This window comes from Sceloporus occidentalis, unplaced genomic scaffold, assembly GCF_023333645.1.
Source record: "Sceloporus occidentalis isolate IW3139 unplaced genomic scaffold, rSceOcc1.0.p SCAF_9, whole genome shotgun sequence".
In the NCBI taxonomy this organism is placed as follows: Eukaryota; Metazoa; Chordata; class Lepidosauria; order Squamata; family Phrynosomatidae; genus Sceloporus; species Sceloporus occidentalis.
In genome coordinates, this window is record NW_028316989.1 from 395,790 (window position 1) to 422,569 (window position 26,780).

The 26,780-nt window shown below is 48.8% G+C and overlaps 2 protein-coding genes across 10 annotated transcripts in view; one reads left to right on the plus strand and one right to left on the minus strand.

Moving 5' to 3' along the window:
- The window catches only part of LOC149306622 (dematin-like), a 27,196-nt gene extending 10,746 nt beyond the window's left edge, over positions 1-16,450 (plus strand). Inside the window, exons 2-15 of one of the 8 annotated variants that reach the window (XM_089537923.1) lie at positions 2,514-2,573; positions 5,544-5,618; positions 5,849-6,004; positions 7,205-7,249; positions 8,041-8,143; positions 8,769-8,825; positions 8,913-9,074; positions 10,479-10,585; positions 10,775-10,886; positions 11,422-11,486; positions 12,180-12,228; positions 12,694-12,797; positions 12,915-12,995; positions 13,478-16,450. In XM_089537923.1, the coding sequence (XP_089394049.1) occupies positions 2,556-2,573; positions 5,544-5,618; positions 5,849-6,004; positions 7,205-7,249; positions 8,041-8,143; positions 8,769-8,825; positions 8,913-9,074; positions 10,479-10,585; positions 10,775-10,886; positions 11,422-11,486; positions 12,180-12,228; positions 12,694-12,797; positions 12,915-12,995; positions 13,478-13,591 (1,248 nt within the window). In that variant the 5' untranslated portion in view covers positions 2,514-2,555 and the 3' untranslated portion in view covers positions 13,592-16,450. Of the gene's footprint in view, positions 1-2,513; positions 2,574-4,700; positions 4,882-5,543; positions 5,619-5,848; positions 6,005-7,204; positions 7,250-8,040; positions 8,144-8,708; positions 8,826-8,912; positions 9,075-10,478; positions 10,586-10,774; positions 10,887-11,421; positions 11,487-12,179; positions 12,229-12,410; positions 12,798-12,914; positions 12,996-13,477 lie in introns of those variants that run through there. The other 7 variants (XM_089537915.1, XM_089537918.1, XM_089537916.1 and 4 more) reach the window with 7 other exon arrangements.
- A 419-nt stretch (positions 16,451-16,869) lies between these two features.
- On the minus strand, positions 16,870-26,742 carry NDUFA10 (NADH:ubiquinone oxidoreductase subunit A10). Of its 2 annotated transcripts, XM_089537745.1 has the most exons (10): positions 26,634-26,741; positions 24,709-24,877; positions 23,508-23,723; positions 22,462-22,548; positions 21,856-21,977; positions 20,820-20,899; positions 19,042-19,096; positions 18,170-18,255; positions 17,592-17,700; positions 16,870-17,258 (listed from the first exon to the last, which is right to left on the minus strand). In XM_089537745.1, the coding sequence occupies exons 1-10, from the start codon at positions 26,700-26,702 to the stop codon at positions 17,190-17,192; spliced, it is 1,062 nt and encodes a 353-aa protein (XP_089393871.1). In that variant the 5' UTR covers positions 26,703-26,741; the 3' UTR covers positions 16,870-17,189. The 2 variants fall into 2 exon arrangements, with proteins under 2 accessions (XP_089393871.1, XP_089393872.1); XM_089537746.1 differs by lacking the exon at positions 22,462-22,548 and having other exon boundaries at positions 26,634-26,742.
- Between the last annotated feature and the right edge of the window lie 38 nt (positions 26,743-26,780).

Genomic DNA, 26,780 nt, shown 5'->3' on the forward strand with positions numbered 1-26,780 from the left:
TAATGGACAACAAGCAAAATGCGAATGAATAGTGATGCGGGAGCCAAAAAAGCCAGTGCCATCCTGGGTTGCCCAACAGGAATGTAGTGTCCAGATCAGAGGAAGTCGTGGTCTCACGCCCTTCTACTTTTAGACCTCCTCTGGACTCCCATGTCCAGTTCTGGGCACCTCAAGTCAAGAAGGATATTGACAGGCTGGAACAGGTCCAGAGAAGAGGGACCAAGATGACCAGAAGTCTGGAAACCAAGCCTTAGGAGGAAGGACCGAGGGAGCTGGGGCTGTTTAGCCTGAGGAAGAGAAGACTGAGAGGAGATGTGGCAGCAGTCTTTAAATATCCATGGAGAAGATCAAGTGAGTTTATTTTCTGCTGCTCCAGAGACTAGGACATGAACCAACAGATTCAGATTGCAAGAACAGAAATTCCACCTCAACCTTAGGAAGATCTTCCTTATTGTAAGAGCGGTCCGACTGTGGGACAGACTGGCTCACCCTTCCTGGAATGCTCCGGCCAAAGGCACACTCCTTCCCTCCCAGGCTTGGCTCGCTGCACCCGTCCCTCTCCCCAAAATCAAGGAGCGCTTCGGAAGAGGAGCCCAGTTTCCAAAGCTTTGGGGAAATAGTTTTTTGTGGGTTTTTCAGGGGCTCTGTGAATGCCATGTTCTAGAAGAGTTTCTTCCTGACGTTTCACCAGCCTCTGTGGCTGGCATCTCCAGGGAATGCTGGCCTGGGAAAGTGTGTGTGTGTGTGTGTGTGCACGCACTCTGTTTCCAAAGCTTTGGGGAAATGGCTGTTTAGGTTGCTCTAAGGTGCTATGATTCTGTGATGCTGTTTGTAGGAGGAATATTAAAAGGGAATTATGGATTGTAAGAGCTATTCAGCAGCGGAAGAAACTGCCTCAGAACATGATGGACGCTTCATCTTCGGAGGCCTTAAAGCCAGAGGGATCCAACGCGTCTTAGTGGTTTGAGTGCTGGACTATGGAGACCAGGGTTCGAGTCCCACCTCAGCCATGAAACCCACTGGGAGTCCTTGAGTGAGTCGCTCTTTCTCGGCCTCAGAGAATGGCAATGGCAAGCCCCCTCTGAACAAATCTTGCCAAGAAAACCCCAGGATAGGACTGAAGGCACACAACAGCAACAAAGCAGAGGCTGGATAGGCATCCTTCAAGAGTACTGTAGTTGTGTGTTCCTGCATGGCAGTGTGCTGGTCTAGGTGGCCCTTGTGGCCTTTTCCAGCCCTAAGCTTCTATGATTTTAAGCCAGGCCAGAGTGGGCCCTTCCCAGGCGCACCCGGTGCTGCTGCTGCTGCTGCTGCTGCTGCGCTTGTGCTGCATTATTGTGGTGTTGTGTTGCATCACTGCAAGCCAGAGCTGGGATGGATGCCCAGTGCTGCCACCTGGGGGCTGTGAGGGCCAATGGCAGACACCTGAACTTCCCAGGGCTGCTCCTCCTCCTCCTCCTCCTCCTCCTCTTCCTCCTCTTCTTCTCTCCCTGTTTTTAAAAGAGTCTCATGATGTCAGGAGTGGACTCTGGGGAACTTCTAGACATTCACTGCCTCTCTTTGGTTTCTGTCTCCCAAAACTATCCATCCACCTGAGCAACCGAGGGAGTGATTGAATGCTCTCTCTTGAAACTGTGTTAGCTTTCCCTCTGCTGCAGCAACGCAGCTAAGGTTTGCAATGACCTTCGCAGCCGGGAAGACTCTTCCAGGGCTTCAGTCTAAGGTTTCCCTCCGTTCAAACATCTCTGGATCCCAGGGCTGTTCTGTAGGAAGTATTTAGTGGCTATGCACAAAGTAATGACAACAGTAGCAACAATACTATGTAAACCCAAAGGGAGGGTGGGCAGCCCTTGGCCAGCTGCTCTCAGCAGAGACTTAGGGGGCACTAAGGGGTTCCAGGGCAGACCCCAATCCTTGCAAGGCCAGCTGAGGGGGGCCTCCAAACCCTGAGCAGCAAAGAGCAATGGTGGTTTGATGGACAAAGTGCTTTGTGGGAAGCCCTGCCGTTGTGCTTCCAATGGAGGACCCACTGGTGCCATGGGGCAGATGGTGGTGCTTGGTAGCCCCCCATCAGTGGGGTGGCTAGATGGTCCAGGTTTTATTCCAGACACTAAAGGGACTGTCCCGGGGGCTGAACCATATCTCCCCCTGCACCTTTCCAGTAGACCAAATGAATTGGAAAGCTTTCAGTTTCAGCCTAAAATCTGCATCCCCCCAAAATCACCTGGGGGGTGGTCTTCTGCATGATAAGTGCAAGCAAGACCTTTGCCCCCCAGAAACTCCCCAATTGTGGTGACAAAGAGGGCAGCAACCCCTCTTGTGTTGCAGGGCAGGCCTGGGACCCCTCCTCTGAGGGATTCACCAGCCAAATGCCATTGGGATTTGGTCAAAGGGCCCAAAAGGAGTGAAGCCGGTGGAGGGCAGCAGGGCTCCTTGGCCCACTGTGAAACCCCCATGAGCATGATGCGCTATATATATATATATAACGTTTCTCTCCCCTCTTTTCTGCGCAGGACGTGGCACTGACTGAGCCAGACCCTCAAGCAGGACCCTGAATGGAAAAGCTACAGAAGGTACGTCTGGGGCCCAGAATGCAATGGGTCTGCCTGAGGTTGGGGTCTGCAGGGGATGGGGGGGAAGGGGTCTGGACTTCATTAAAAGGCTTTATTAAAAGGCCCTTTCAATAAAAACCTCCGGCGTTGGAGGTTTGTTAACTGGGGTGTGCCTGTAGTTTAGTGACTTTTTAGCAATGTTTTGGGGGTCTTCGCATGAGCTGGCGATGGGCGGTGGGTCGGAGGGAACCACGGTCCAAGAAGCCAAGGAAATGCTTGACTCCATTGTCTCCTGTTCAAAGATATTTGGTAGCACTGGGGTCTTTGCTGGAGACAGTAGACTTAACCCAACGAGGCTCAAAAAAACCTCTCCATCGCTTCATAATGTTGATGTTGTTGTGGACAATTAAGTCAAAAGAGGCGCTGGTGGAATAACGCATCACTCAAAGCATCCTGAAATAACAGCAATAAAACTGTTTGACGCTGTTTGCTGTTTGCGTAGAGAATACGGCAAATATCCCCAGCAACAATGTGAGATATTTTAAGCCATACATGCCGGGTGTCTAATGGATTTATGGTCTCATTGTAACAGAAAAACAGATCAGCAAATTCTTCTAGAAGAACCAAAACTGGAATAGTTACAAAAACCAGGAAAGGTTTTAGCTCTAGATATAGCTCTGATATTTGCTTTGCTTTGGGAGCATTTGAAGGAAATGTCTGGGTACAGCTTTAATCAAGGAAGATGGCAGTTTTTCACTTGATGCAGCCCTGAAAACAGTTTCTGTGCAGAAGCCCCCACAGTCTGGCAGCTTGGTAGTAAAGGCTTAGATTCATTCGTCCCAGTTAGGATCAACTCACAAATCTCCACGTTTGCAAATCTCAGTGACCCCATGAGCCCATCCCAGTTGGGACCAGCAAATGGGATTTGCCCCTTGTTTCCATGATTCACCTCATTCAAAAGTTGCTACAGAAGACTTACAGGAGTTTAACGGATTTGACTTTTGGGCTGGAGAAGCGTGTTTTTTGGGGGGACAACATGTGTGTCGGGGAGCACAGTGCGAGAGAAGCCGGTGTGAAGGGGCCTGTTTGCCAGTTGGTTGGACCAATGGACTTTCCTTGGCAGGGGAAAAGCCTCCCAGTGACTGTTGGTTTTGTCTTACACATTTATTTATTTCTCTTTCCTTTGTGGTTTCCATGTGTTTGTATGAAGCAAATAGTACTTGGTTTTGTGCATTAATACGGGGTCTTTTTATCCTCTGCACATGCTGTAATTTTTACTTGGGATTAAAATAATACCCCTTGATACAGGTTTTGGGGTGCATTATACCCCCGAGTGCATGATTAAGGTATCTTTTAAGATATTGGCATGTCTTGCACTCTAGACTTCCAGCATGCTCAGCATCCCTCAGTCTCCCACTTTCCCTCCTCCTTTGGTTAACATTCATCCTAGAATCATAGAATCTATGTTGGAAGAGACCACAAGAGCCATCCAGTCCAAACCCCTGGAACCTGAACATTTTCTACTGGATTGCAATGTTTAGTTGGTCCTTACAAAGATACAGGCCCATCCATGCCACAGGATTTCTGATTTCTGTGTATGGATGTGAAAGCTAGATAGTGAAGAAAGTCTGACTGGGGGGGGAAATACCAGCTCATTTGAAAGCTGGAGCCGGAGGAGAGTCCTGCAAATACCTTGGAGTGCCAAAAAGACAAATAAATGGGTATGAGAGTAAATCAAAACTGAACTCTCCCTAGAAGCCAAAAACGACTGAGGCTGTTGTGCTTCTGACATCATTAGAAAAAAGGAAGACCGCATTTCAGGTGGATAGATTCAGCAAAGGAAGCCACAATGGCTGCCCTGAATCTGCAAGACCTGAGCAAGGCTGTTGATGATGATAGACATTCCTGCCATGTCCATAAGTTGAAGCTGATGTGACGATACATAACAACAACATGGAAAATACAAATTTCAAGTAGCAAAAGCATCCCTACTAAATGGAAATAATAGTGCAATGCTTGAAAATGCATGTGCACCTTGGGCCTCCGCTCCTCCGTTTGCACAGATGGGCATGCGCCGTGCTTCCACACACGCTCTGCTTTCTGGGGAGGCATCGCCACCTGCTGATCATGGGATTTTTACTCCTTCAGAGAAGGGAGGCTCAAACGCTCCACCCACCCATCCCTCATGCAAACATGCGACGACGTCACATTTGCACTGCTCTGGGCACTTTGCACACATGGCTGCCCTAATCCTCACAGCCGCCCTGCAGAGAATCCCTGGATTGCGGGAGGAACCGAGGCAAAGGGCAGCCAGGGACCCGTCTCTCAGGTCAGTCCATGCCATCTGCAGACATGGATGGCACCGCCGCGCTTGGACACATTGCTTCTCTTGGACTATCACACCCAAAATGGATTGGTCCTCTGTTGATGATGGCCTCCCCCATCTCTTCCCATAAAATCCTCCCACGCACCACCATGCAAGTTCACATTGGGGCTCCCAAGGGTTTGGGGAGCAGGTTTTATATATATATATATATATATATATATATATATATATATATATATATATCTCTTTGGTCCCTCTTTGGAATACTATTTTTGGCTCCCAAAGAGGAGAAATGGCTTCTCCTGGGAGTGACAGCTCATCTTCTAAATAAGCCACAGGGATCACTTGCATGGAAAACACCTGATTTTCAAAGCTGGATTTCTAGCCAATTCTGGGGTAGGTTTTGTTTGATATTTTTTTTGGCAGCCCCAGAGAGTTTGAGGAGCAGAAAGGTTTCCACTCCATGGTCCTCCCCATCTCAGCAGAAGACCCTCTGTTTCTTTACTAAACCTGTCCTCTGCTTCCTGCCCCTCAGGCCAGTTCTCTGAGTAGTTAGCAACCAAATGCAGACTTCCACTTGTGACAAGACCATAACAATGCATCCCCTGAAAACCCAAACAGCACAGCCTTCCTTCCAACCCAGGTCTCCTCTTCTTCCTTTCCAGCACCAGCTGACTTCCCCGGGGAGCGTGGCCTCTTCCAGGGGCTCCAGCGTCCCTGGGTCGCCCTCCAGCATTGTGGTGAGTCTCCCTGAAAACCTTGTTTGTTTGCACCTTCCTTTCAGCAAAGGTGCTTTAAGGACATTCTTGCAAATCTGAGATGCCAGAGACCCCCAGGTCTGATCCCAGTTGGGGCTGGAGAGACACTGGCCAAAGCAGCCAGTCAGTCCCTGACCCTTGGACTAACGTCCATCCGGGTGGGAAGCACCATCCTCTGCCCCTTCCTTCTCTTCTTCTCCCCCTTTCCCCAGGCAAAAATGGACAATGAAGTGCTGGGCTACAAAGACCTGGCGGCCATCCCCAAGGACAAGGCCATCCTAGACATTGAGCGCCCGGACCTGATGATCTATGAGCCCCACTTCACCTACTCCCTGCTGGACCACGTGGAGAGGCCACGGAGCCGCGAGGTGAGCAGGAAAGTGGGCACAACCCCATTCGAAGCCATGGCCGAGTCCTGGGCAGGTGGCTCCTAGGACATCTTTGCAATGCTCATAAATGCATTGCAACTGCTGCCTCCATTGCTGCTGCTGGAGGACGATCGTGCCCAACTCCTCTTCACTGGCCTTATTTATGAACTGGATTTGGAACCCACTTTGCTACCAGCCCCTGGGACTCCAGGCGGCTTACAAAAATTAAGAGGTGCAGATTAAACCTCACATCCTTAAGAAAAAATATGCACATTAAAATGGAATTAATTGGTATATATTCATGTATAAGTCTAGAAATTTTAGTCAAAATGTTGACCCCAAAAAACCTGGATTGACTTATCCATGGGTCAATGTAAGTACTTGTACCTTAACTCTTCTAAAAAAGGACCTGTTTCCTTCTCTGAATCGTATGGTGAAAGGTGAGAGCTGAGCTGGTCCTGAGAGAACCTCAAAGAAGCACCTGCTTCCTCTGCTCTTCATTGTGACTCTGCTTCTAGCCTTTTTGAAGGCTTGGGTGGGAAAATGGCAGCATTCTCTGGCATCGTTTTCCTGTGCTGCATCCTTCAGATCCGTTGTTACGTACACTAAGTTTTACCTTTGACTATATCAAAATCCATAATTGTGGCCCCCAAACCTACCCTTGACTTATACATGTGGTTGACTTATACATGAATATACACAGTAAATCAACTTTTAAGGGGGTGAAGCAGTGGCTGGAGCCTTGCTGGGGCACTATGCTGGTGTAAATGTAATTGTGCAAACCGTTATGCTTTCTCAGAGGTTGTGTAAGTGCAGCCCTGGGCACCACACAGACAGACTCCCCTCAATCCCTTGCAGTTTGGTGGGTGGGGAGCAGTCTGGGTTTGCTCACATTTTTTGGCTTTGTAGCTGTGAGATAGATCCTGAGCAACTCCACTGGGAGATACTTGCGCTCTGTCCAAAGTGTCCCGGATCATGGCCAGCAGAAACTGATGTCTCTTGTTAAGGAAGAGACCTGTTGGCTGGCAGTGAAAGGACACATGCTGCAAGCTTTGCTGTTGTACCCTGTTTTTGTTCTTTTCACTTCCACCGGTGCCATGGTCAGCTGGCAGGCAGCTTATTCACTTTAGGATGAACAGCTGAACAAACCAGCATCCAGTAACACCTGTCTCTCCCAACCCCTTCTTTCTTCCTTTGCAGCGTTCCCTTTCTCCCAAATCTCTCTCTCCTCCTCCTTCTCCAGAAGTAAGTGCTGCATGGAGGTCCTTCCTTCAGAGATGGGCTGCCAAGATGGGGGGCTGCAAAGGAAGGGGGCTGCAGGGGGCAGAGGGGGTGATGAGCATCCATCTCCTGCATGCAAGATCACACTCATCCCAGCATCCGTCTGCATCATGTCCATGTCTCTGCATGGGTCTCCCTATGTCAGAGGAGGGGTCAGCAACTATGGCAAGTCTGGGGGCCATTTTCCTGCCCCAGAACTCTCTGGGGGCTTCAGGGCTGCCCCCCAAATTACAAGTGGACGTCTATCCATGCAAAGCTTTGAAAAGGTGGCCCTGTAACTGATTTAAAATGGTCTCCTTGTGGAATCTTGGAGAGCTGATTTCCTTCCCCTTTTTGGTGATCTGGGGAGAGGTCTGGCAGGCTCAAAAGCTGCAAAAACGTCTTTGGGGTCCATGGGTGTCCTTCAGGCCCTGCCCTAGAGGCTCTCCCCAAACTGACTTGTGTCTTGCATGCCTGTCTCGTGTCTTGCATGGCTGTGTGCCAGGGGTTGAGAGTAGCCTTTTGCCCCCCACAGCTGTGGCTTAAAGGAACGCTGGCCATCCTGGGACTCTCGCGGAGGGCTACTCATTCTTCCATCTGAGACACTGTGGCCGTCCCATGGCAGAGGGAGACCTTTTGCATGCAAACGCCGGGACTGGAGGGGTGAAGGGGTGGAAGCCTTGGCAGTAGGAGTGGGAGGTGGGCACATGCCAACCAGGGAAAGCTCAGGAGCCCATAGACGTTGCTGACCGCCTTGCCCTCCTCTCTGCCCGCAGGTCACCCGGGAGAACAAGTCCCCCAGCAATGCCTCCCAAGGTGCCAGTCGCCAGACTGGCACCACCGCCAGCCGCAGCGGAGTCCACCACTTCCACCATCCTGGTAGGACTTGTGTGAGCCCCATGCAGTCTCCCTCTTGCCCCCCCAGACCCCGCTTGGCTCCCCAGATGTAGCTCCTCTCTGGCTGGGTAGAGGGGACCCTCTCTAAGAGTGTGGTGCCTACATGGTACCAGCCCACGCCAGCTGCATTTCAGATTCACCAGCAAGGATTCCTCCAGAGACTCATGGGAACTGTAGGTTGAGGACGAATGCAGCCAATGTCAGCTGTATCCCAAGTCCAGCATTGGGGGCTTGCAGATCCACTGTTGGGAATTCCCCCACAGAATCCAAGGAATTGTAGTTTGGGGAGGAGTACAGCCAGAGCATACCCGGTGCACAGCTGTTGTTGTAGTTTGGGTGGGAGCTCCCTGTTAGAGCTAGAAGGAATTCCTGCTCAACTATTTTTAAGACTGTGTAGTGTTGCATTTTCTAGCTGGAGCTCCAGGGAGAGGGGAAGGGATGGAGGATACGGAGGAGGTCTCTTTATTATGGGAAATATAGGCCATGGGAAATACATACTCTGCTCTAGGGGTGCAAAGGACCTCATTGGGGTGGTGGTAACTTCCAGGGTCTAGGCATGGTTTGCACCGGGTTCTCTGCTCCTTCCTGCCTTCCTTCCCTCTCCTAGACACCAACAGAGTGGAGATGAACATCTACAAGAAGCCTCCCATCTACAAGCAAAAGGGTAGGTGCCACTTCCCATGTCATCTTCCATGGCAGCCACGTGGTGTGGGGAAGGTGCCAGAGGCTCACCCCGCTTTCCTCCTTCCAGAGCCCTCAATGACACCTGTGCCACCCCAGGGGGCAAAACACCTCATCGAGGACCAGATCATTGAGTCCTCCAAGTTCCCAGCTGCCCAGCCGCCAGACCCCAACCAGCCTGCCAAGATCGAGACGGACTACTGGCCTTGCCCGCCTTCCCTGGCAGTTGTGGGTATGTGCATGGCACTGCCTGTAGTGCTTCCTTGCAGGGCAAGCCTCTTTGTTGCTGCTTGCCTTAAATCTGGGTGATCCTGGGGTGGATGCCAGGGGGATGCAGGCAGGAGGCCATTGTGTCTTGCCAACTTGTCAGCTCTCATCTCTGCAAGAAGTAGGTCTTTTGTAAAGCTAATGGGTCTTCCCCACTCAGGACCAAACCATTCCAAAATACTTTGCATTGCAGCAGGTGGGCATCCAACCTCCCTTTAAAAACCTCCATGAAGGAGAATTCACCTCCTTCCAGTGAATTGCCCTGTTGAAAAGCTCTTGCCCAGCCAGAAAGTTCTGCCTGATGCTTAGCCAAGACCTTTGTCGCCGCCATTCCAGTCCTTTGGTTTGGGTCCTGCTTTCTGAGAACCAGCTGATGCCAAACTGACATTTTATGGAGAAAGGGCTTTCAGTAGTGTGCTTCCATGTCCCTATGTGATGCTTTTTAAATAGGGTGCTTCTGAATCACATTTAATTCTATGGATGTTGTAATGCCATTTTAACTTCTGCATGCTCTTAGTGACGTGGGCTTTTATCTGGATCTGTTTTAATCTCCATAAGCCACCTTGAGTCTCAGGTCTGGGCAAAGGAGAGATGCATGAACGCTTGCCTCCAGCCACGTGCGTCTGAGCATGCCTCTCCATCCAAGGGCACCAGTAGGCCTCCCAAGGGTGGGATGGCACAAGAAAGGCTAATGGACCCATTCTCAGGGGAAGAAGACCCACATTGGGGCTTTCTCTCTGCCCCTGCCCCACAGAAACATCTGTGCCCATTTTAATTCATTACTACCCTGGCTTTCTTCCATTGTGGGACACTTTCCATCTCCCATCTCTGACATTACATGGATGGGTGCAATGGGGCAGACCTGTGGCATGGCATGTTTGCTAAACTCTCACACACATATACACAGAGCACCTGCCCTGGATCAGGCTCCACCTTATAGGAGAATTTAGCCTGCTCCTGTGAGAAACTGGTTTTGGGGGCACACACAAGGCAAAACTCCCCCAACCCAGCTTCCAAGCTGGGCTTAGGATGTGCCAGGCGCTCCAGTGCCCTCTGGACAACCACAGGGTCCGGCTTCCTCTGCCATCCTCAGCCCTGAAGCAGAGGAGCTCTATGGGAGTAAGTCCCACCAAAATCACCAGCCTTTCAGTGTGTGGAAGGGAGCCACCCGGGCATCTTTTGGGCAAGATGGCCCTTGCCAGTCCAGCAGCCATGAGAGGCTTGCTTTGCCTTGCCTTGCAGCATGAGGCTTCCCCATATTTGCCTCTTTTCTGCTGTTTCCACTGTGCTAAAGACTCCTGACATCCTTGTAGTCTCTTCCAACTCTACGATTCTATGAGTCTATAATCTCCCTTTTTTTTGCTCACAGAGACAGAATGGAGACGGAGGATGGCATCCCGAAGAGGCCAGGAAGACGATGATGACTCTGAGGACTCGAAGGCCTTGCAGGAGCTGCAGAAGGAGGAACTGAGCAAGGTAAGAGGAGGAGGAGGAAGATGACGGCCTGGCGGTTTGGGGGCTGCAGCTCCCATCTGCCCCTGCAAGAGCGAGGAATGCTGGGGTTTGCTCTCTCAGAAGAACTGGTGGGCACCAAATTGCCCACTTCTGGGCTAGTGGGGGCAAGCACTAGCAGCTGAGCCACATCCTTCCTTCCCTCCCACCCAGGTTGCCTCCAATCTTGGGAAACTCATCCTGAAAGAGGAGATGGAGAAAGAGCAGTCGCTCCCCATCCGGAGGAAAACGCGCTCCCTCCCAGACCGGACGCCCTTCCACACGTGTAAGTGGACGCCTGACCCACACTTGGGCAAAAGCAGGCGCCTGTCTGGTCAACGGGGTGGAGATCTCATGGAACCAGTTCCTCTTGCTTGGGTTTTCTTTCCCTGCTGACCAAATAGTGGTTTCCTCCTCCCAGCATTTGGGGACTAGGCCTATCACCCTCTTTGCTGAGGAGCCAGAGGAGCCCCAGGACAAGGCCAGTCCAGGGTGACCAGATGTCCTAACCCCAAAGGCACTGCAGAATGTAGAACATTCAAGGAAAATGTATTGTAATGTTTTAATGTATTTTAATATGTTTAATTGTTCAAATGTATGGATTATTCTGTTGTACACTGCCCTGATTTTTAGAAGGGCGGTATAGAAATAAACTATTATTATTATTATTATTATTATTATTATTAAATGTAGGACATTACCAAATAAAAGCTAAAAACATGAATGCAAATGTAAATTCAAGCTTCTTAGTCATGCTCAGAATGGAGGACAGTTTGAAATTCCTCCAGCTGACCATTCTCCTCCTCCTTCGTCTTTTCCAGCTCTGCACAGTGGCAGTTCCAAATCCTCCTCCCTTCCTGCCTATGGGAGAAGCCCCCTCACCAGGGTAAGAGGCCTGCTGACCCCCTGCTATGGGGTTTTCTGGGCTGGGACCCCTCATGCCCCCCCCCAAGCACCTGGGAGGGGGACCACTCCAACTGAAGAGTCAAAAAAGGATAAGGTTCCCCAGGAAGAGCTTTTCACCTCCTGAAGCTCCTCAATTCCATTTCCAAAAAGACTGGTTTGGAAAGCCTCTTGCAAGGAGAGGGAGGTCGTAGGTGGTACGAATGTGGATTTTGGGTTTGCTCCACCGGCCAAACCATTCTCAGAATGACCTCCTCCTCTTATAAAGCACAAACACATGTAAGGTGTGTGCGCGCTTCAGTTTATTGTTTGCTTAACCAAGGGATGTTGGGCTACGTTTTATGGCAGTTGCCTCCATTCCATTTGGGCTTTTGGCTTCTGTTTGAATGCCGACTGGGGGCCTCCTTGTCAGTGGGGCAATGCATCCACCCAGGTTTTATCCCAAGCTTTGAAGGAACTTTTCAAGGCGCTGAACCCATTTAGGGGACAGATTTGAGTTCACCTTGGATAGTTCCTTTAATATCTGGAATAAAACCCAAAGTGGATTTGCATTATCCTTGACACGGGACCCAATGGCGACCCAAGGGATGCTAAATGCCCCTTCTCAGCCAAAGGGCTGGCCCCACCTGTGTGCAATGTGGCCCCTCTGACTGTCTCTTGCTCCCTTCTTCTGCAGCTCCAGTCAACAGAGTTCAGCCCTGCTGGCAGCGAGAAAAGCAGCCCAGGTAAAAGATGCAATGACAGCTCAGTTGGTGGGCAGAAAGAGAGAATAGCGCCTCAGTCCTGCCTCCGCCATTTGCTGCCTTAGGGGCCGTGGCTCTCTCCGCTGCTTAAGACTTGTCTCTCTCCCCCTCTCACTGCCTGTCAATGTTAAAACCTTTTACCTTTCTCTCTTTCTGTTTTGCAGGCCTGCAGGTAAGCACATATCCACCTGGCCAAAAGAGGCGATGGTCCCTGCCATGTCTTTCCCAGTCCCTTGACTCTGGAGAGTGGCTGAAGGGGCACCCAGACTCACTGAAAGGCTGGGAGGGGACTACAAGGCAGAGGAAAAAGAAATGGGGAGGCTGGGAGGGATGGAAAGGCACAGGGAGGGCAAGGGAGCCAAGGCCATGGGCAGCTGGTTCTTCTCAGCTGGAGGTGAATTTCTTGCCAGCCCCCAGCTGGGGAAGGAGACCTTGCCTATGACATAGGGCTGAGCATGGGGGGGGGTCTTTGTCTCTGTGTGTGTGTGCAGAATGGCCAAAGAGGACGCATGGACAGAGGAAATTCCCTCCCTAGTATGCTGGAGCAAAAGGTGAGAGCCACTTTTGGGGGGGGCATAGGGAGGAGTGGGGAGAGAACAGGGTGCCTTCTGCTGCCCAGGGATGCAAACCTTGTACTCAAGTGCCTGCCGCTTATTTTGCTCCTAAAGATATATCCTTATGAGATGCTGATGGTGACAAATCGAGGGAGAGTGAAACTGCCGCCCGGAGTAGACAGAACACGGCTGGAGGTACGTGTGTTTGTGCATTCACCCCTTCAAGGGAATCAACACTGAGCTGCAAATACACATTCCAGTATCCTAGAAATATTTATTATCCTGCCCACCCCAAGAAAATACCTGAATTATAAGGAACACCATCTTACTATGCCATTGTATATAGTGGGACTTGAACATCCATGGATCTTGGTTATCCATAGGAGATTCTGGATCCAAACCCCAAGGGGTCACTGTATTGTAATATAATTTTTATATTATAATAGGGTAAGTGGGTGTCTCATATATATATATATATATATATATATATATATATATATATGGGGATTGCTTTTGCTTTTGGTTTGCTGCCATTTGCAGGAGGCATTGAAACAGAGGTTGGCGCTGGACGGTTCTGTGGTTAAATGGTTTGTGTCCCTTTCTCTCCACAAAACCAGGACCAGGTGTCCATTTAAAGGCATCTTCACAGCCCCCTTTTCTCCCTCCATCTGTTGCAGCGGCACCTGTCCCCCGAGGATTTCCTGCGTGTCTTTGAGATGCCGCCAGAGGAGTTTGCAAAGCTGGCCTTGTGGAAGCGGAATGAGTTGAAGAAGAAAGCCTTCCTCTTCTGACCCTGGCAGCAGCGATGCCAACAGTACCCAGAGTGGAGATCTCCATGTGTGTCGACCCTCCTGTCTTGCACCACAGGCGTCTGGGGCTACTTTTGAGCTGGGCCAGAGGGACGGTCCCTTCCTCTCCTCCTTGGGGTTCAAGGGCCGAAAGGAGCCGGACGCAGGAAGACTTAACATGCACACCCTGTTGTTTCTACTGGGCACACTCCGGATGTGGCACCAGCTCTCTCCCTAGCTGGAAACCAAGAACAGCAGCCAGGGATGGAGGGGCAATGCCCATGGCAGAGTGGGAAGTGGCAACGACGGCACCCCTCCACATTTCTCACTTTCTGCTTGGCACACAGGCATGTGCATTCTTCTCGTCCGTTCCTCCAACCAGACACAGGACAGGAAGCGGGCACTGGGAGCAGCATTGCCCAATGGTCAGAGGTCAGCACAAAAGGCGCAGGGTGCCCCCCACCCCACTCCCAGCACAGACCCTGCCAGGCCACCTTGACTTCTGCTGGCACATCAGCCTTCCTTGGCAGAACACAGAGAGGACTCTCTAAACAACTGCCAGCTAATGTGTGTGAAGGGGCTTGGAGTTCCCCCCACAACTGTTAGAGCCTCTCCAAGTGTTTAACCCCACTGCCCTTTGTTAAGGGGAGCCTTGGTTTCCCCCGAATCCAGCTGCCACCCCAGTGAGGGGCTAGGGTTGGGGTCTGCATGCTTGAAGAAATGAGCCCAGGCCCACAGTCCCTTTTCCCTGGCTCGCTCCTTCCCACTCCCTCTGTTCTTTCTATCTCCAGCTTCCCCTCGCCCTCTTTTTCCAGATGCCTTAGAAGAGTGGGGTTGGGAGGGACAAAAAGCATTCCTGACAAGTGGTCAACCATCCTCTTTTCAATCCCCACTTTCCCCCCTTCCTTCCCCCATCTTTCCTCTTTCCTCATGCTGGCCCTGGTTCAACCTCTTCCTTCGCCATATCTGGCCACTGGGTTCTTCACTGCTCTCCCGGCCTCAGCAGCCTTGCTGCTTCCCTTCAGCCCAACTTAGTGAGAAGTTGGGGCTTCTCAGAATAGAGGGTAGGAATCTGCCTTCTATGGGGTCAGAGCTTTAGGAATCCATCCAGTAGCCAGTATTGTCAGCTCTGCCGGCAGCCATAGCTCTGTGCCAGGCCTTCGGGTGGGAGCATGTTCTCACCTGAAGGCCTGGCAGAGGATGCCAGTCAGAGTGGACATGACTGGCTTAGATAGACTAGTGTTTATCTAAGTGTATCTGGTCTATCTAAGCCGTTCATGTCCACTCTGACTGGCACCCCCTGCTTGCCAGCGTTCAGGCCAGGATGTTTTCGTAGCCCTGCCTGGCAGTCCCTGGGATTGTTTCCCAGGGTTCTCCCAGCCAAGGACTGGCCTGGCTCAGCTCTGCTTTGCTTCCACAATTGGACAGAATTGTCCAGAATTGGAGGTGTGGCTCAGGGTGGTATAAGGATGATGTGAGTAGCTGCCCTGCGAAGTTGATGGACAGCAGGGTAGGACCCACATGGACACTCCAGATGCTTCCTGGACTACAGCTCCCATCATTTTTCACCACTGGCAATGCTCCTTAAGGGTGCTGGGAGTTGCAGTCTAGCAACAGCTGAAGAGCTATACAGGTCCCTCACCCAACCTAGCTTCTAGGCTGCCATTGTCCTCCTGCCTCCCCCAGCCAGATCCCTCTGCTTAGCCACCCTTCTGCATCCCCTCCTGTGCAGGACCCAGAATAGGACTGGGGGCCACAGATGGACATGGGAGCATGCAAACATCCACTGGCACCTTTTGGCGATCGATGTGCATGCTTCTGCAGAGCCACTGGCCCTGCGTGGTCCTGTTTGCTGCTATTGACAGGCAATCAGCTCAGCCTGTGTGCCATTCCCAGACTCTTTAACATTTTGACTTTGCAAAATGGCCTGAGGGATGCAGCTCCTCAGGAGTCCAACAGTGCAGCTGCCATCATGACCCAAAATCCAGGCCAGAGACCTTTGTAGTGCATGGGCCTTCTGTAACTGTCATGCTCCCACAGAGGCCTGGAAGGAACCAAGGCTCACATCTGGTGGCCACAAACTGCTGCTGAGCAAAATAGGTCCCAGGGAACATCAGGACCTGAGGCTAAAGCACTTTTTGCCCATCAGCCGCCAAGGCCACACATAGGCCAAATCTTTTTGCAGAAACACCTGCAAAGCCACCAGGGCTGCAATGAGGCTATGGGGGTGGGAAAGGGACACCCCCTGCCATTGGAAAGGGCACTGAATGTGACCAACCTTCCACATACGCCACTCCCAAGCAGCCTTGGCTCCCTCGCTCTCCCTCTTCTTTGGAGGGGTCTAGCGGTGGGGAGGGAATGGCTTCCCACCACTTCCCTCTGCTTCCTACCAGTCTTAGCCCAGCAAGGATGCTGCCATTCAGCAGTGTGGTGGGTGGCAAGGCGCCACTGGCAAGGATGGGTAGGTTGAGTTTTCACCTCTCTCTGCTCAAGCTTTGCCTGCCTAGACTGCCTGAGGAACCGGTCCCAGAGCTGCCTTGGAGAAAGGGAGCCTGGGGGCCAGCTTACTTTCCCTCCCCTGTGCAGCTCCTGCCATGTTGTTCCCCTTCCTACCCCTCTTCACCTTGTGCAAATGTAAAGAATGTAATTTATTAGAAGTCACTTGCAGCTCTACTCGCTTTTTCACTGCTACTTCTGTGAACATATCTATAAATATATAAATATGGACTTCTCCTGATTCGAAGAGTGGCCCCAATGTCTACCACCCCATTTTGGCTGATGTCAGAATCTGTGTGAAGATGATTCTCCTCTTCTCTTTCCCCCTCACCTTTTTGATTAAATGTGAAGTGGCTTTATTCAAAAGGTCTCTCTAGATTTGTTACCATTTGGAAAACTCACTGTATTTCCAGCTGCTAAGTCCTTTCCAGTTTTTGCCTACCATCACAGAATTGTAGAGCTGGAAGGGGCTGCAAAGACCATATAGTCCAACTACCTGCTGTTCAGGAATAGTCAGCTAAAGCTGAGAAATCCATCCAACCTTTGCATAAAGACCTCCAAAGAGAAAGACTCCATTGCTCTCATGTTCCACTCAATAGTTCTTGCAGTAAAAAAGTTCTTCCTAATGTTCATAGGTGGAATCCCTCCTCTTGCAACTGAATTAATGGATTCAAAATTACAAGAGGAGGGATTCAGCTGAACATTAAGAAGAATGTGTTTACTGTAAGAACTGTTTGAGAGTGGAATATGCCTACCATGCCATAAGAAAAAATACTTACTAGAAATTCAGCTTGAACAAAGACTTTTATTTACTTCAAACCCACGCAAGGACTGGAGTATAGGAAGCTGGGGTTTTGACAATGAGATCCTATTTTAATCAGGGAGCCAGCCAGCCTGCAATGTTAAGCATTTCTGTCTTTCTAATGGAACTCAGTTCAGGGGAAAAACCTGAATGAAAGCAGCTATTATTTCCTGCCACAAGGCAGTTCCACTGTCAGCGTTCCCAGGGCTCTTGTCAGCATCCAAAGGGGGCTGTCTGGTTAAGAGGAACATCATTATCATCGTTTTACAGTCAGCTTCTGGCTGAAGCTTGAAATGAGGAGACTTACTTCAGCCAGATCCACTTGTCTCCAATGTCAGCGTTGTAACCAGGATCGTATTTACGTCCAGGAAGCTACAGTGCAAAGAAAACAAAGCGATCCAGATGAGACTGGGTCCCAGCTTCCTCTGGTTATAGCCCTTTCTGGGCAGAACGATACCAAAGACTTGGGCTAGTTTAAGCCTCATTACCCCTCCCCAGGAACTGCCACAATCTGTGGCTCATTTAGTAGGGCACAGAACTGGCCACGCTCTACTGAACTACAATTGCAGGGATTTGTCCAAGAAGGCAGAAGGATAAGCCACACTGATATAAAACCATTCTAAAGCACAGCATAAAATATGGCCCCCTTCAACCTGAAAATTTAAAAGACTGAAGTTGCACCCTGTTATCCCTCAAAACTCTTACCGACTTGTATTGATAGTATCTTTTGTCAACTTCGAGGCCACCGATCGTGATTTCGGGGATGTAGTGGGGGACTGCTGTGGGAGCCATCACGGTCAGCTTGTCCTCAACACTATCAAGCAGAAAGAGGGAAGAAACTGTTAGAGCCAGCGATGAGAGGAAACGCAGCAGGAGCAGCCTTGGTGTTCTTTCTGGGGCCTTGGGGAATTTTAGCTCTATGAGAAGCGTTTCTCTAACCAAGAAATAAACTGGAAGATGTAATCTGAGGAGGCTGCCCATTGCTTCACTGTGATGCCCAATGAGAAGAAGGCACACTCAGATCAGAAAGCCATAAAAAGGAAAGCCTTGGGCTTGGAGGGCCATTGTCTCAATTTTAATCCAGAAAAACTAGGCTAAGTATCAGGTGTTTGGGGAGAATACTGCATTTTCTTTCAGTGCAAGAGAAGAATGAGAGCAGCCGCTCCCTGCAGCACCAACTGGGTGGGCTTGAGATTCTTTTGGAGATACCAGAAGACCTAAGGGAGTAAGGAGCAAAGAATGAAGTGTGGGAAATGCAATGTGCTAGAACAGACTGTCCTTACAGAACTCTCAAGTGATGAAAGGTAACGTCATCTTGCTCAAGCCAAGGGCCCTTGTCAAACTTCAGGTACTCAATGTCTTCAAGGACCTACAAGGAGGAAAAGGTCAGCATGAATTCCAGAAGCATTTGTGAGGAACAACTGGTCTTTTCCACAAAAAGCTCTTAGATGCTTTGTTACCATAGGGCCATAAGAGCATTGCAACCAAGCAAAAGGCATCTGGGGCTTGATGCAGACCAGAAAAGATGGACTGAGAAACTCCACCAAGTCCAGAGATTTGGCAAGTGAATGTGCAAAGAAATGCACCACTAAGCAAGTCCCGTTCCAAAGTCACAAATCAACCTTCATATAAGAAGGGTCTCAAGATCTTTGAAAGCAACAGAGATCTGTGCACTCCAACAAATACCATTAATTCATCCTATAATATTCTGAACTGTCCTCTAAGAGCCCATGGATGGAACCCCTCCTGCCCATTTTATCTTCCCCCTGGGGAACAGGTTAGGCCAAAAGAATGACTTGCTTCAAAGCTCCCAGAGAGCTAGAGACTGTGAGGCAAAGCTGGTGCTCTGCTATTCAGCTGTGGGCCTTATTGCTCAAGATACAGAGTGGGAGAGAAGAATGCTCCACTAAGCCTCCTGGAAAAGTTATTACAGGACCCAACTCTTACCATACACTTGTCTCAAAACAAGTCCCCCAGCAAGACTGGGGTGTGTGTGCAAATGTGCGCATGTGAGCATAAATACACAGAATTCAAGGTATTTCAGAAGTTGCCAACATGGACTGCCTATTGAACACACAAATGCCACCCATCTTATCCATATAAGGAAAAGAACCCACCGAACACAGAAGGGAATCGACTGCTTGTGAGAACCTACCTTCTCCACATGTTCAGCTTCACTGGATGTATACTGCAAGACTTCGCTGGTCTCACTAGGAGAAAGAGTAACATTAAATAACATTGCTTCAGAGGACAGAAGAAAGTTAATCCCAAACCTTGCACACCTCCCAAGAATACAACTCCACACAGCGGTTGCTACAGAACACAGAAAAATCCCAGAACAGGAAGAATGGATCTTTAAAACAGCAGCCATGTCTGGGTCATTGTTCTGCATCCATAAAAGTTATGGGAAGCACCCAAGCTTTTTATTCAAACAGTTTCACTGGCTGCCAGTCCATTTCCAGGCAGAAACCAAAGTAAAACCAAATCAGAACCAAGCTCTCTGAAAAGCTCCACTCTCCCATACATGATGAGCAAGGTGAACCACTGCGGCAAGATTTGGGAAGCAAAGTAACAGAAGGCAGAAGATCCAGTAAGAATAATTAGAATCACAGAGTTGGAAGAGACCGCAAGAGCCCTGATCCAGTCCAACCTCCTTCTGCCATGCAGGAAATCCAAATCAAAGCATCCCCAACAGATGGCCATCCAGCCTCTGTTTAAAGACCTCCAAATAAGGAGACTCCACTACACTCCGAGGAAGGAGTGTGTTCCACTGTCAAACAGCCCTTACTCTCAGGAAGTTCTTCCTAATGTTGAGCTGGAATCTTTTTTCCTGGAGTTTGCATCCATTGCTCCATTGGGTCCTAGTCTCTGGAGCAGCAGAAAACAAGCTTGCTCCCTCCTCAACATGACATCCCTTCAAATACTTAAACAGGGCTCTCATATCACCTCTTAACCTTCTCTTCTCCAGGCTAAACATCCCCAGCTCACTAAGTCATTCCTTGTAGGGCATGGCTTCCAGACCCTTCACCATTTTAGTCGCTCTCCTTTGGACACGTTCCAGTTTTTCAACATCCTTTTTAAATTGCGGTGCCCAGAACTGGATGCAATATTCCAGGTGGGTTTGTAACAGAAGAGATGATTTATAAGAGGAACTTGAGGAAACAGACACATGGAGTGCAGGTGTGATGAAGGGATGACAGTTAAAGTGCAAAGGAGGAAACTGGGAGGTGTCTGAAAAGTAGTGCTGGGGAAGAATATGTCAAGGGGACAGAGGAAAATGCATGAAAACATAGTGTTAAAAGCAGGGCAGGGACCGATGTGAGTGGGAAGAGGGACATCAACTAGGAGAGGCCCCATTTACAGGAAACTGGGAAGTATGCCAAGGTAAACTGCAGGTGACCATGAAGACAGCTACGAAAGACCCACCGATGGTGGAAACACCAGAGAGTGAAGTGGAATATCCTCTTCTCTTCACACCTTTGACAAGGGAGGAATGTGGCAGCAAACTGCCTGATAGAAAGTGGACTTCTACACTCTGGTTTGTAAGTTCTATGGCCAACAAACACACACCACACCAGAGTATTGTTGCTTTGTGCCTTCAAATAGTTTCTGACTTATGGCAACCCTAAGGTAAACCTATGACAGGGTTTCCTTGGCAAAATTTCTTCAGAAGAGATTTGCCTTTGACTTCTTCTGAAACTGAGAGAGTGTGACTTGCCCAGAGTCACCCAGTGAGTTTCCATGGCAGAGCAGGGATTCAAACCCTTGTCTCCACAGCCCCAATCTAAACCACGCTGCTCTCTTCACCTACGCACGCACACAAACACCAGATCAATATAGATCCATAATACACCAAGTTTAATGCTACGATGCAAAGCTGTTTAAGTGCAAGCTTTTTCAGTAAAGTATGTGCATTCTGTGTTAACAACTAACCTGATTTCTGGCAGGAAGGATTTCTTATAGGCATCTTCAACACTCTGAAGATAAGCGGATGATACCTTCTTTTCATATGGCTTAAAAGAAAACACAGTGTTCATGCAACTGAAGGTATTACTAACCATCATCGAGGACCCACATCCGTTCTTTTCAGCCAAGGAATAACAGACATGTTTAAAGGAGGCATAGCCCTTCCTTCGGGCCAACAGGAATATGGAGGCCTCCTGCTGTGCTCCATTACCAGCCACATTCCCTGGACAATATATGGCCAGCATTCAGCCCTCAGTGGATAAACCACCAAGAAAAAAAAGTTAACCACTTGTAACTCAGACAAACATCCTCCAGGAAGGAGGTCTCTGAACGAACACAGTAAGTGGATTAACATGCGGACCTGCACCCTCAGCCTAATTTCAAAGGGCCTTTGCAAGCATCAGTGCAGTCCTTCATGCAAGAACTACTGATCCCTTTCCAGCAGCAGCTGGCTGGGTAATAATTTAATTTGTTTTATTTATATACCGCTATTCCAAAGATCATAGCGGTGAACAGCAAGTAAGCTAATTAGCAAGTAAGCTAATTTGCCCCCAACAGTCTGGGTCCTCATTTTAGTGACCTTGGAAGGATGCAAGCCTGAGTCGAGCTTGGGCCCTTTTGCTGGTCTTGAACTCGCAACCTTGTGGTTTTGTGGTAGGGAGGAAGGGGAGGGATTGAGAAAGAACTACCCACTTTGGGGTCCCTTTGGCCCAGCCCACTTCCGATCCTGCAAAGGATCATCCCAAAGAATGCAGTCTGGGCAGAACAAAGTTCCTTGGCCTGGCTTAAAAGATGAGGACAGATAGAGACTTTCTCCATGAAGCAACATCAAGCAGCAGGAATGGCAAGCCTTGCCTAAACTACAATTTAGGAGTTGAACCTCTTCCTGTCAAGACAGCCGGAGCCTTCCTCCCTGAAAAGAGGGCAGGCCAGCACACGCCACCTTCTCCAACTCTCCTTGTCAGGATCCAAGGCATGCAGTGATCCCCAAAGCTGGGCTTACCGTGCCTCTCTCTTCAATCCTCTTCTGTACGTCTGAGACGGGAACGTCAATATAAATGGCCAGGTGAGGAGGCAAAACTTCACAAATACTGAGGCCCTTGATGAGGTTGTAATGCTCTAAACCTAGAACAGAAGCCACCAAGCGCAAATGGACACTTTAACCAGCTGAAGGGGCATCATGTGCCAGAGAAAGCAATGGGGAAGGGGCAAACTCCACACTAGAAGACGCTGCTCTCTGATGCGCCCGCACAGATGCCTCCCTTGGATGAGGTCAAGTTGACCCCAGATTACCTCCCCACCTTCGCATTCTTCCTCTCCCCCTTCTGACCATCAAAGCAAGAAGGGAGAAAGGGCTCAAGCACCACAAGCAACTCTTTTTCACATAGGACAAGGCCAGGGGCTGAAAAACAAAGATCTAAACTCTCCTGTCCTGAGGGATAGGACACAAGACATGGAGAGGGCTCCCACAGCAGGGACAATATGTGCAAAGGTATCAAAACATGTACAAGAATCTCTCCCACACGTCAAAAGGGGACAAGATGTGCCTCAGATCCTTGTTTTCTATCCGCACAATCAATCATAGTATTTCGGTCAGAAGAGTACTTACACCTTTTGTGAATGTAGCCTTGCTTAAACATTGCATCCAGGAACACAAAGTCGCTGTAGGGAGAGCGTTCCAGGACTACTCCTTGCCCTGAAGTTGAACAGAGGTCACAGTCACAAAAGTTCAATGAGGGAAACACCACTATTGCTTGTCCATAGAAGGCTCTGCAAGGAGAAACTGAGCCAGGCTTTCATTCAGCCACGCTTTAAAGTGTGCTTTTTTTTAACTCAGCACTTCCTTTGATTTTTCTCATAAATGGGGCTCAAAACAAAAATTAAAAATACAACAAAAAATCACAGGATAGGATTTTCTGCTGGATCCTATTTATAGTTTTATTTGAATGAATTAATGACATAGCTGACATTAAGAGCTGGAAAGAAATTAATCTCAATCAGTTGGAGATTAGAGTATTAAAATATAGGACACTATCTCTGTGTTAAACCCACCAATCTAATTAGAGTAAGGAAAGAGAGCAAAAACAGATCTTCTTATTAAAAGAGGGAGTTTGCTCCAAAGCATCACAGATTTGACGCTCAAGATTTGACATTGTTAGGGATTTATTTTTTCCTTTTAGTGTCTGAGTGACCTTGTTCAGTAATTTGTCAGCTTCGTACTGAGGAATTTTGTGACCTAAAATAATTAATCTTTCCCCTGTGTTTCATTCTGCAAATGAAAAGCATGAAATTCCAGGTCAGCTCCTGTGATTTTGGCCTAGAAGAGCCTGCCATTCTGGCTTAATGTGGCTTCCTCAGAGCGCATCTTAGTTTTCCATGCTCACCATTAAAAATCTCTCTTGAAACCTTGTTAAAATTACAGAAGAGGAGGTAAGCATTGTGCAGCCCTCCAGATGTTGCTACATTGCAACGCCAGAAACTCTTCACCACGAATGACACCAAATTAGGAGGCATGATTCCCATGCTTGTTTTCAAACAATCGGATTTAGTTCCCGTTTTGTCTGTTTACTGTGTGCCCAGTTTTCTTTTCCAAGAGGCTTCTCTGTCGTAGCTGTATTTCTGCTACATTTGTTTTCCCTGATTGAAACGCAATACCTGTAGCCAGGAGGTGTTCCAGGGCATCCGAATACTGCAAGAGGCGGCAGCTGTAGAGCCAGGCCTGAAGCCGGTAAGAGTTTCCATCTGGATGTTTGGGATCGTTGTAAAATGTCTCCAGGCTACAACTGCCGCTGAATTTGGGATCCAGTATCGCTCCATCTCCAGTAACTTTGTCCAAATAGTGAATATCTGCTTCAGGGAAGTATCGCATACCTGAAAGGGGTGAAGATTGGAAATGGAAAGCTAGATACCAATGCTCTAGTCATTCCCAAATTCAATTGAAATTGTGCTTGTCGGGATCTGCGATGACTCCATAGGACCCACATAGCATCCACATCGCACTCCATTTATCCTAACACCAGTCCAGCCTTTTATAAATGAACCAATGCAAGAAAACTGGATGTTCTGTGCTTTTCCTGTTTTAAAAATATTATCAGTAATACAAACCATTCTGAACCTTCAGGATATCAGAAAGTGAAAAATAAAAAGCAGTGGTGATGGTCCAGACGAAGTTGCAAGGACCATATTAAAACCGCCTCCTCTGCCGACGTGGTCTTCTTAACATCCACTTGCTCTCAAACACCACTGCTGCCTATATATTTCACCCTCTGATGGTTCAGAATGGATCAAAGTGCAAGATGAAGGAAGCCTGCGACAATTAGATTAAGTGATTAAAGACCGGGACTAATTTAGAAAGTCCCCTGATCATCTAGGCATCAGGAAGCTTCAAGACAGCTGTTGAAATTGTGAGTTACCTTAATTATGGCAGCAAGGTGGACCTCTGACAGTAGGCAGATGGGTTTTGGCATCCTTATTAGCCTCATGGCCAAGCACAACATACCTCACAACTACAAGCGAAAGGTATGGTAAAAAGGAAAGAGCTACTCATGCAGGACGGATTAGAGACTGGGAGTCTAAAACCGTGATGACTGTTCTACTCTTTGTTAGTTATGTTGCCAACCATACATTGGCTGAAGTCATCAGGAATGTTTATGAGTCCCCAGATGGTTGGGGGCAAATTAGCTTACAGTTGTAAACCGCTTAGACACTGCTCAGGCTGTATGAAGCGGTATATAAATGAAGCTTGTTTGTTTTGCTTGTTTCAAATTAGCTCCACTGCCTGACACTCAATGACAACGATCTACAAACATTTCCCAATTATGACTGTGCCCCTAGAAGTTAATATACCAAGACACACCCAGTTTCTCTGCTATTTGCTGAGCAAGTTTGCCTTTGCCGGATCGCAGGTTGCCGTCCACAGTGAAGACCTTGCTGTATTCGCCGAACCTTTTAGTCGTCCTCTCGCCCAGCATGAAGGCCAGCCAGCCATAGCGAAGGGCGCAGCGGGAACTGGCGTGGAACCTGGCCTGGCATTTGGAAAACATATACCTTTGTCAGGCCAAAGAAACCTCAGGCTTTAGGCTCAGCATTTGAAATATGGATCAAGCGACTCTGGAGTCTGTAGCAGGGAATTTACTCACTTGAGCAGTATTTTTTCAGACAGAAAGAGTCAATACTAGTTTTATTTGTTTCATCAGAAACTCAATGCAACAGAAGCCCCACCGGTTTTAATTAAGTAATTAATTAGACTTTTATTTATCTCCCGCTTCTCTGTACAAGGAATCAAAGCGGCAGACATAAAATTCCTGCAATACCTTAAATAAATGACCCACAGCTCCTTCCCCCTTAAGATCACAATTAAACAAGTGGCAATTAAAATAATCTGTTAACAGATCAGAATTAAAATATCATAAGACGAACAATAACAGCAACAACAACTTCCCAAGACGGCCGAAGGCTATAAGCTGCGTTGTTGTGGCTGGGTTTTCCTATTCAGGAAAGGCCAGATGGAAGAGCTCTGTCTTGACAGCTTTGGTGTATTCTAATCTTGTCAGCCGCCCCGGTTCCCCTGCGCAGAGAAATACAGTCTATCATGACTGTTATTATGGAGTGAACTTGGTTTCATTCAGGACAATAGCATCCAAAACCCACAGAAGAGTGATGCCTTCCTTCAGGCAGACAACCAAGATGCACCCAATGGCACTCCATTCATCAGGGAAAGGCCTTTAAAAAGAGCCATGAGTATGTCAGGTTTGGGGGGTCTATGGGGCTCTGGCCTCCTCTGCTATTATGGGACTAGTATGATTATGCTCCTAGTATCTGCATTGAACTGTATTTTTGCTGCTTGGAAAGTTGGCATTTGTTAGTTAGATTAACTATGCTGGGGTAGATTGTGATTTATTGTGTTGATGCAGTGGATCTTCTTCTTTGCATTTCTCTCTCTCTCTATATATATATATATATATATATATTCCTTGCTTTATGTTTTGTATTCTGGCTTATGTTTACTGTGTGGCTCTTTTCTGTTTCTCATGTTCTTGTCGCCATCCGCTTTGCTTCCGTGGGCAAAAGGCAAAAGGAACAGAAATAGGTTATTGTTATTATTAAAGAGGGAGGGAGGGAGGGAGGAGAAGCCGCCGCTGGGGCTGAGAAGGATCCTGGCCGGGGCCAGCCTTATTCCACAGAGGCCCACCTTTCAGGCTGCCCAGAGTCTCCCACGAGATTTAAACCCTGCACTTCATCTGCATTCCAGAATTAACCCAGTTTCGACGCCGCTTGAACTGCCAAGACTCAGTGCTATGGCCTCCTGGGATTTGTAGTTCTGTGTCAAGCGCCTCTGGAGCCACAACAAACCACAAATCCCAGGATTCCATAGGACTGAACCTATTATTGTTATTATTATTATTACTAGCTAGTATTATCTTAGAGATACGTTTTAATCATGCAATGCTGTTGTTGTTGTTGTTGTTGTTGTTGGGCAGACCTTTAGCATTATTATTACTATTACTGTTCTTATTAACCCTTACGATGCAGATCTCTGGGCAAACTTTACGGCGCCCCATAAATCAATGAAATGGCCCTTTGGCCGGGTTCCTTCAGAGGGGACCGCCATGGCCTCCTTCGCCTTCGCCTTCGCCTTCGCCTTCTCCCCCTGAAGAGGAGGAGGAGGAGGCTGAGAGAGCCTGACTTCTCGCCCAAGAAGGCGGGACCTGAACCCCGCTCTCTATTATTATTATTAGCCCTTCCTTGAGGGGAACCGGAGGGACCCCGTCCTTCGCTCACCGCCCTCAGGGCGACGGATCCGGAGCCTCCTCGGCCGGCCCTCAGCAGCAGCGCCGGCGCCAAGGACATGATGATGATGATGGCGACGAGGGTTCAGGCAGCGCAAATAGACGCCTACGGTGACGTCATCAGAAGTCGCCGAATGAC

Excerpts from the sequence above, each read along its gene's own strand:
- NDUFA10 (XM_089537745.1), bottom strand. The coding sequence starts at position 26,702 with ATGTCCTTGGCGCCGGCGCTGCTGCTGAGGGCCGGCCGAGGAGGCTCC. Across the intron at positions 17,701-18,169 it reads TTTCATCACTTGAGAGTTCT|TGTTGAGGACAAGCTGACCG; the intron begins GTAAGGACAGTC and ends TCTGCTTGATAG. Across the intron at positions 17,259-17,591 it reads GATACTATCAATACAAGTCG|CTTCCTGGACGTAAATACGA; the intron begins GTAAGAGTTTTG and ends TTTGCACTGTAG.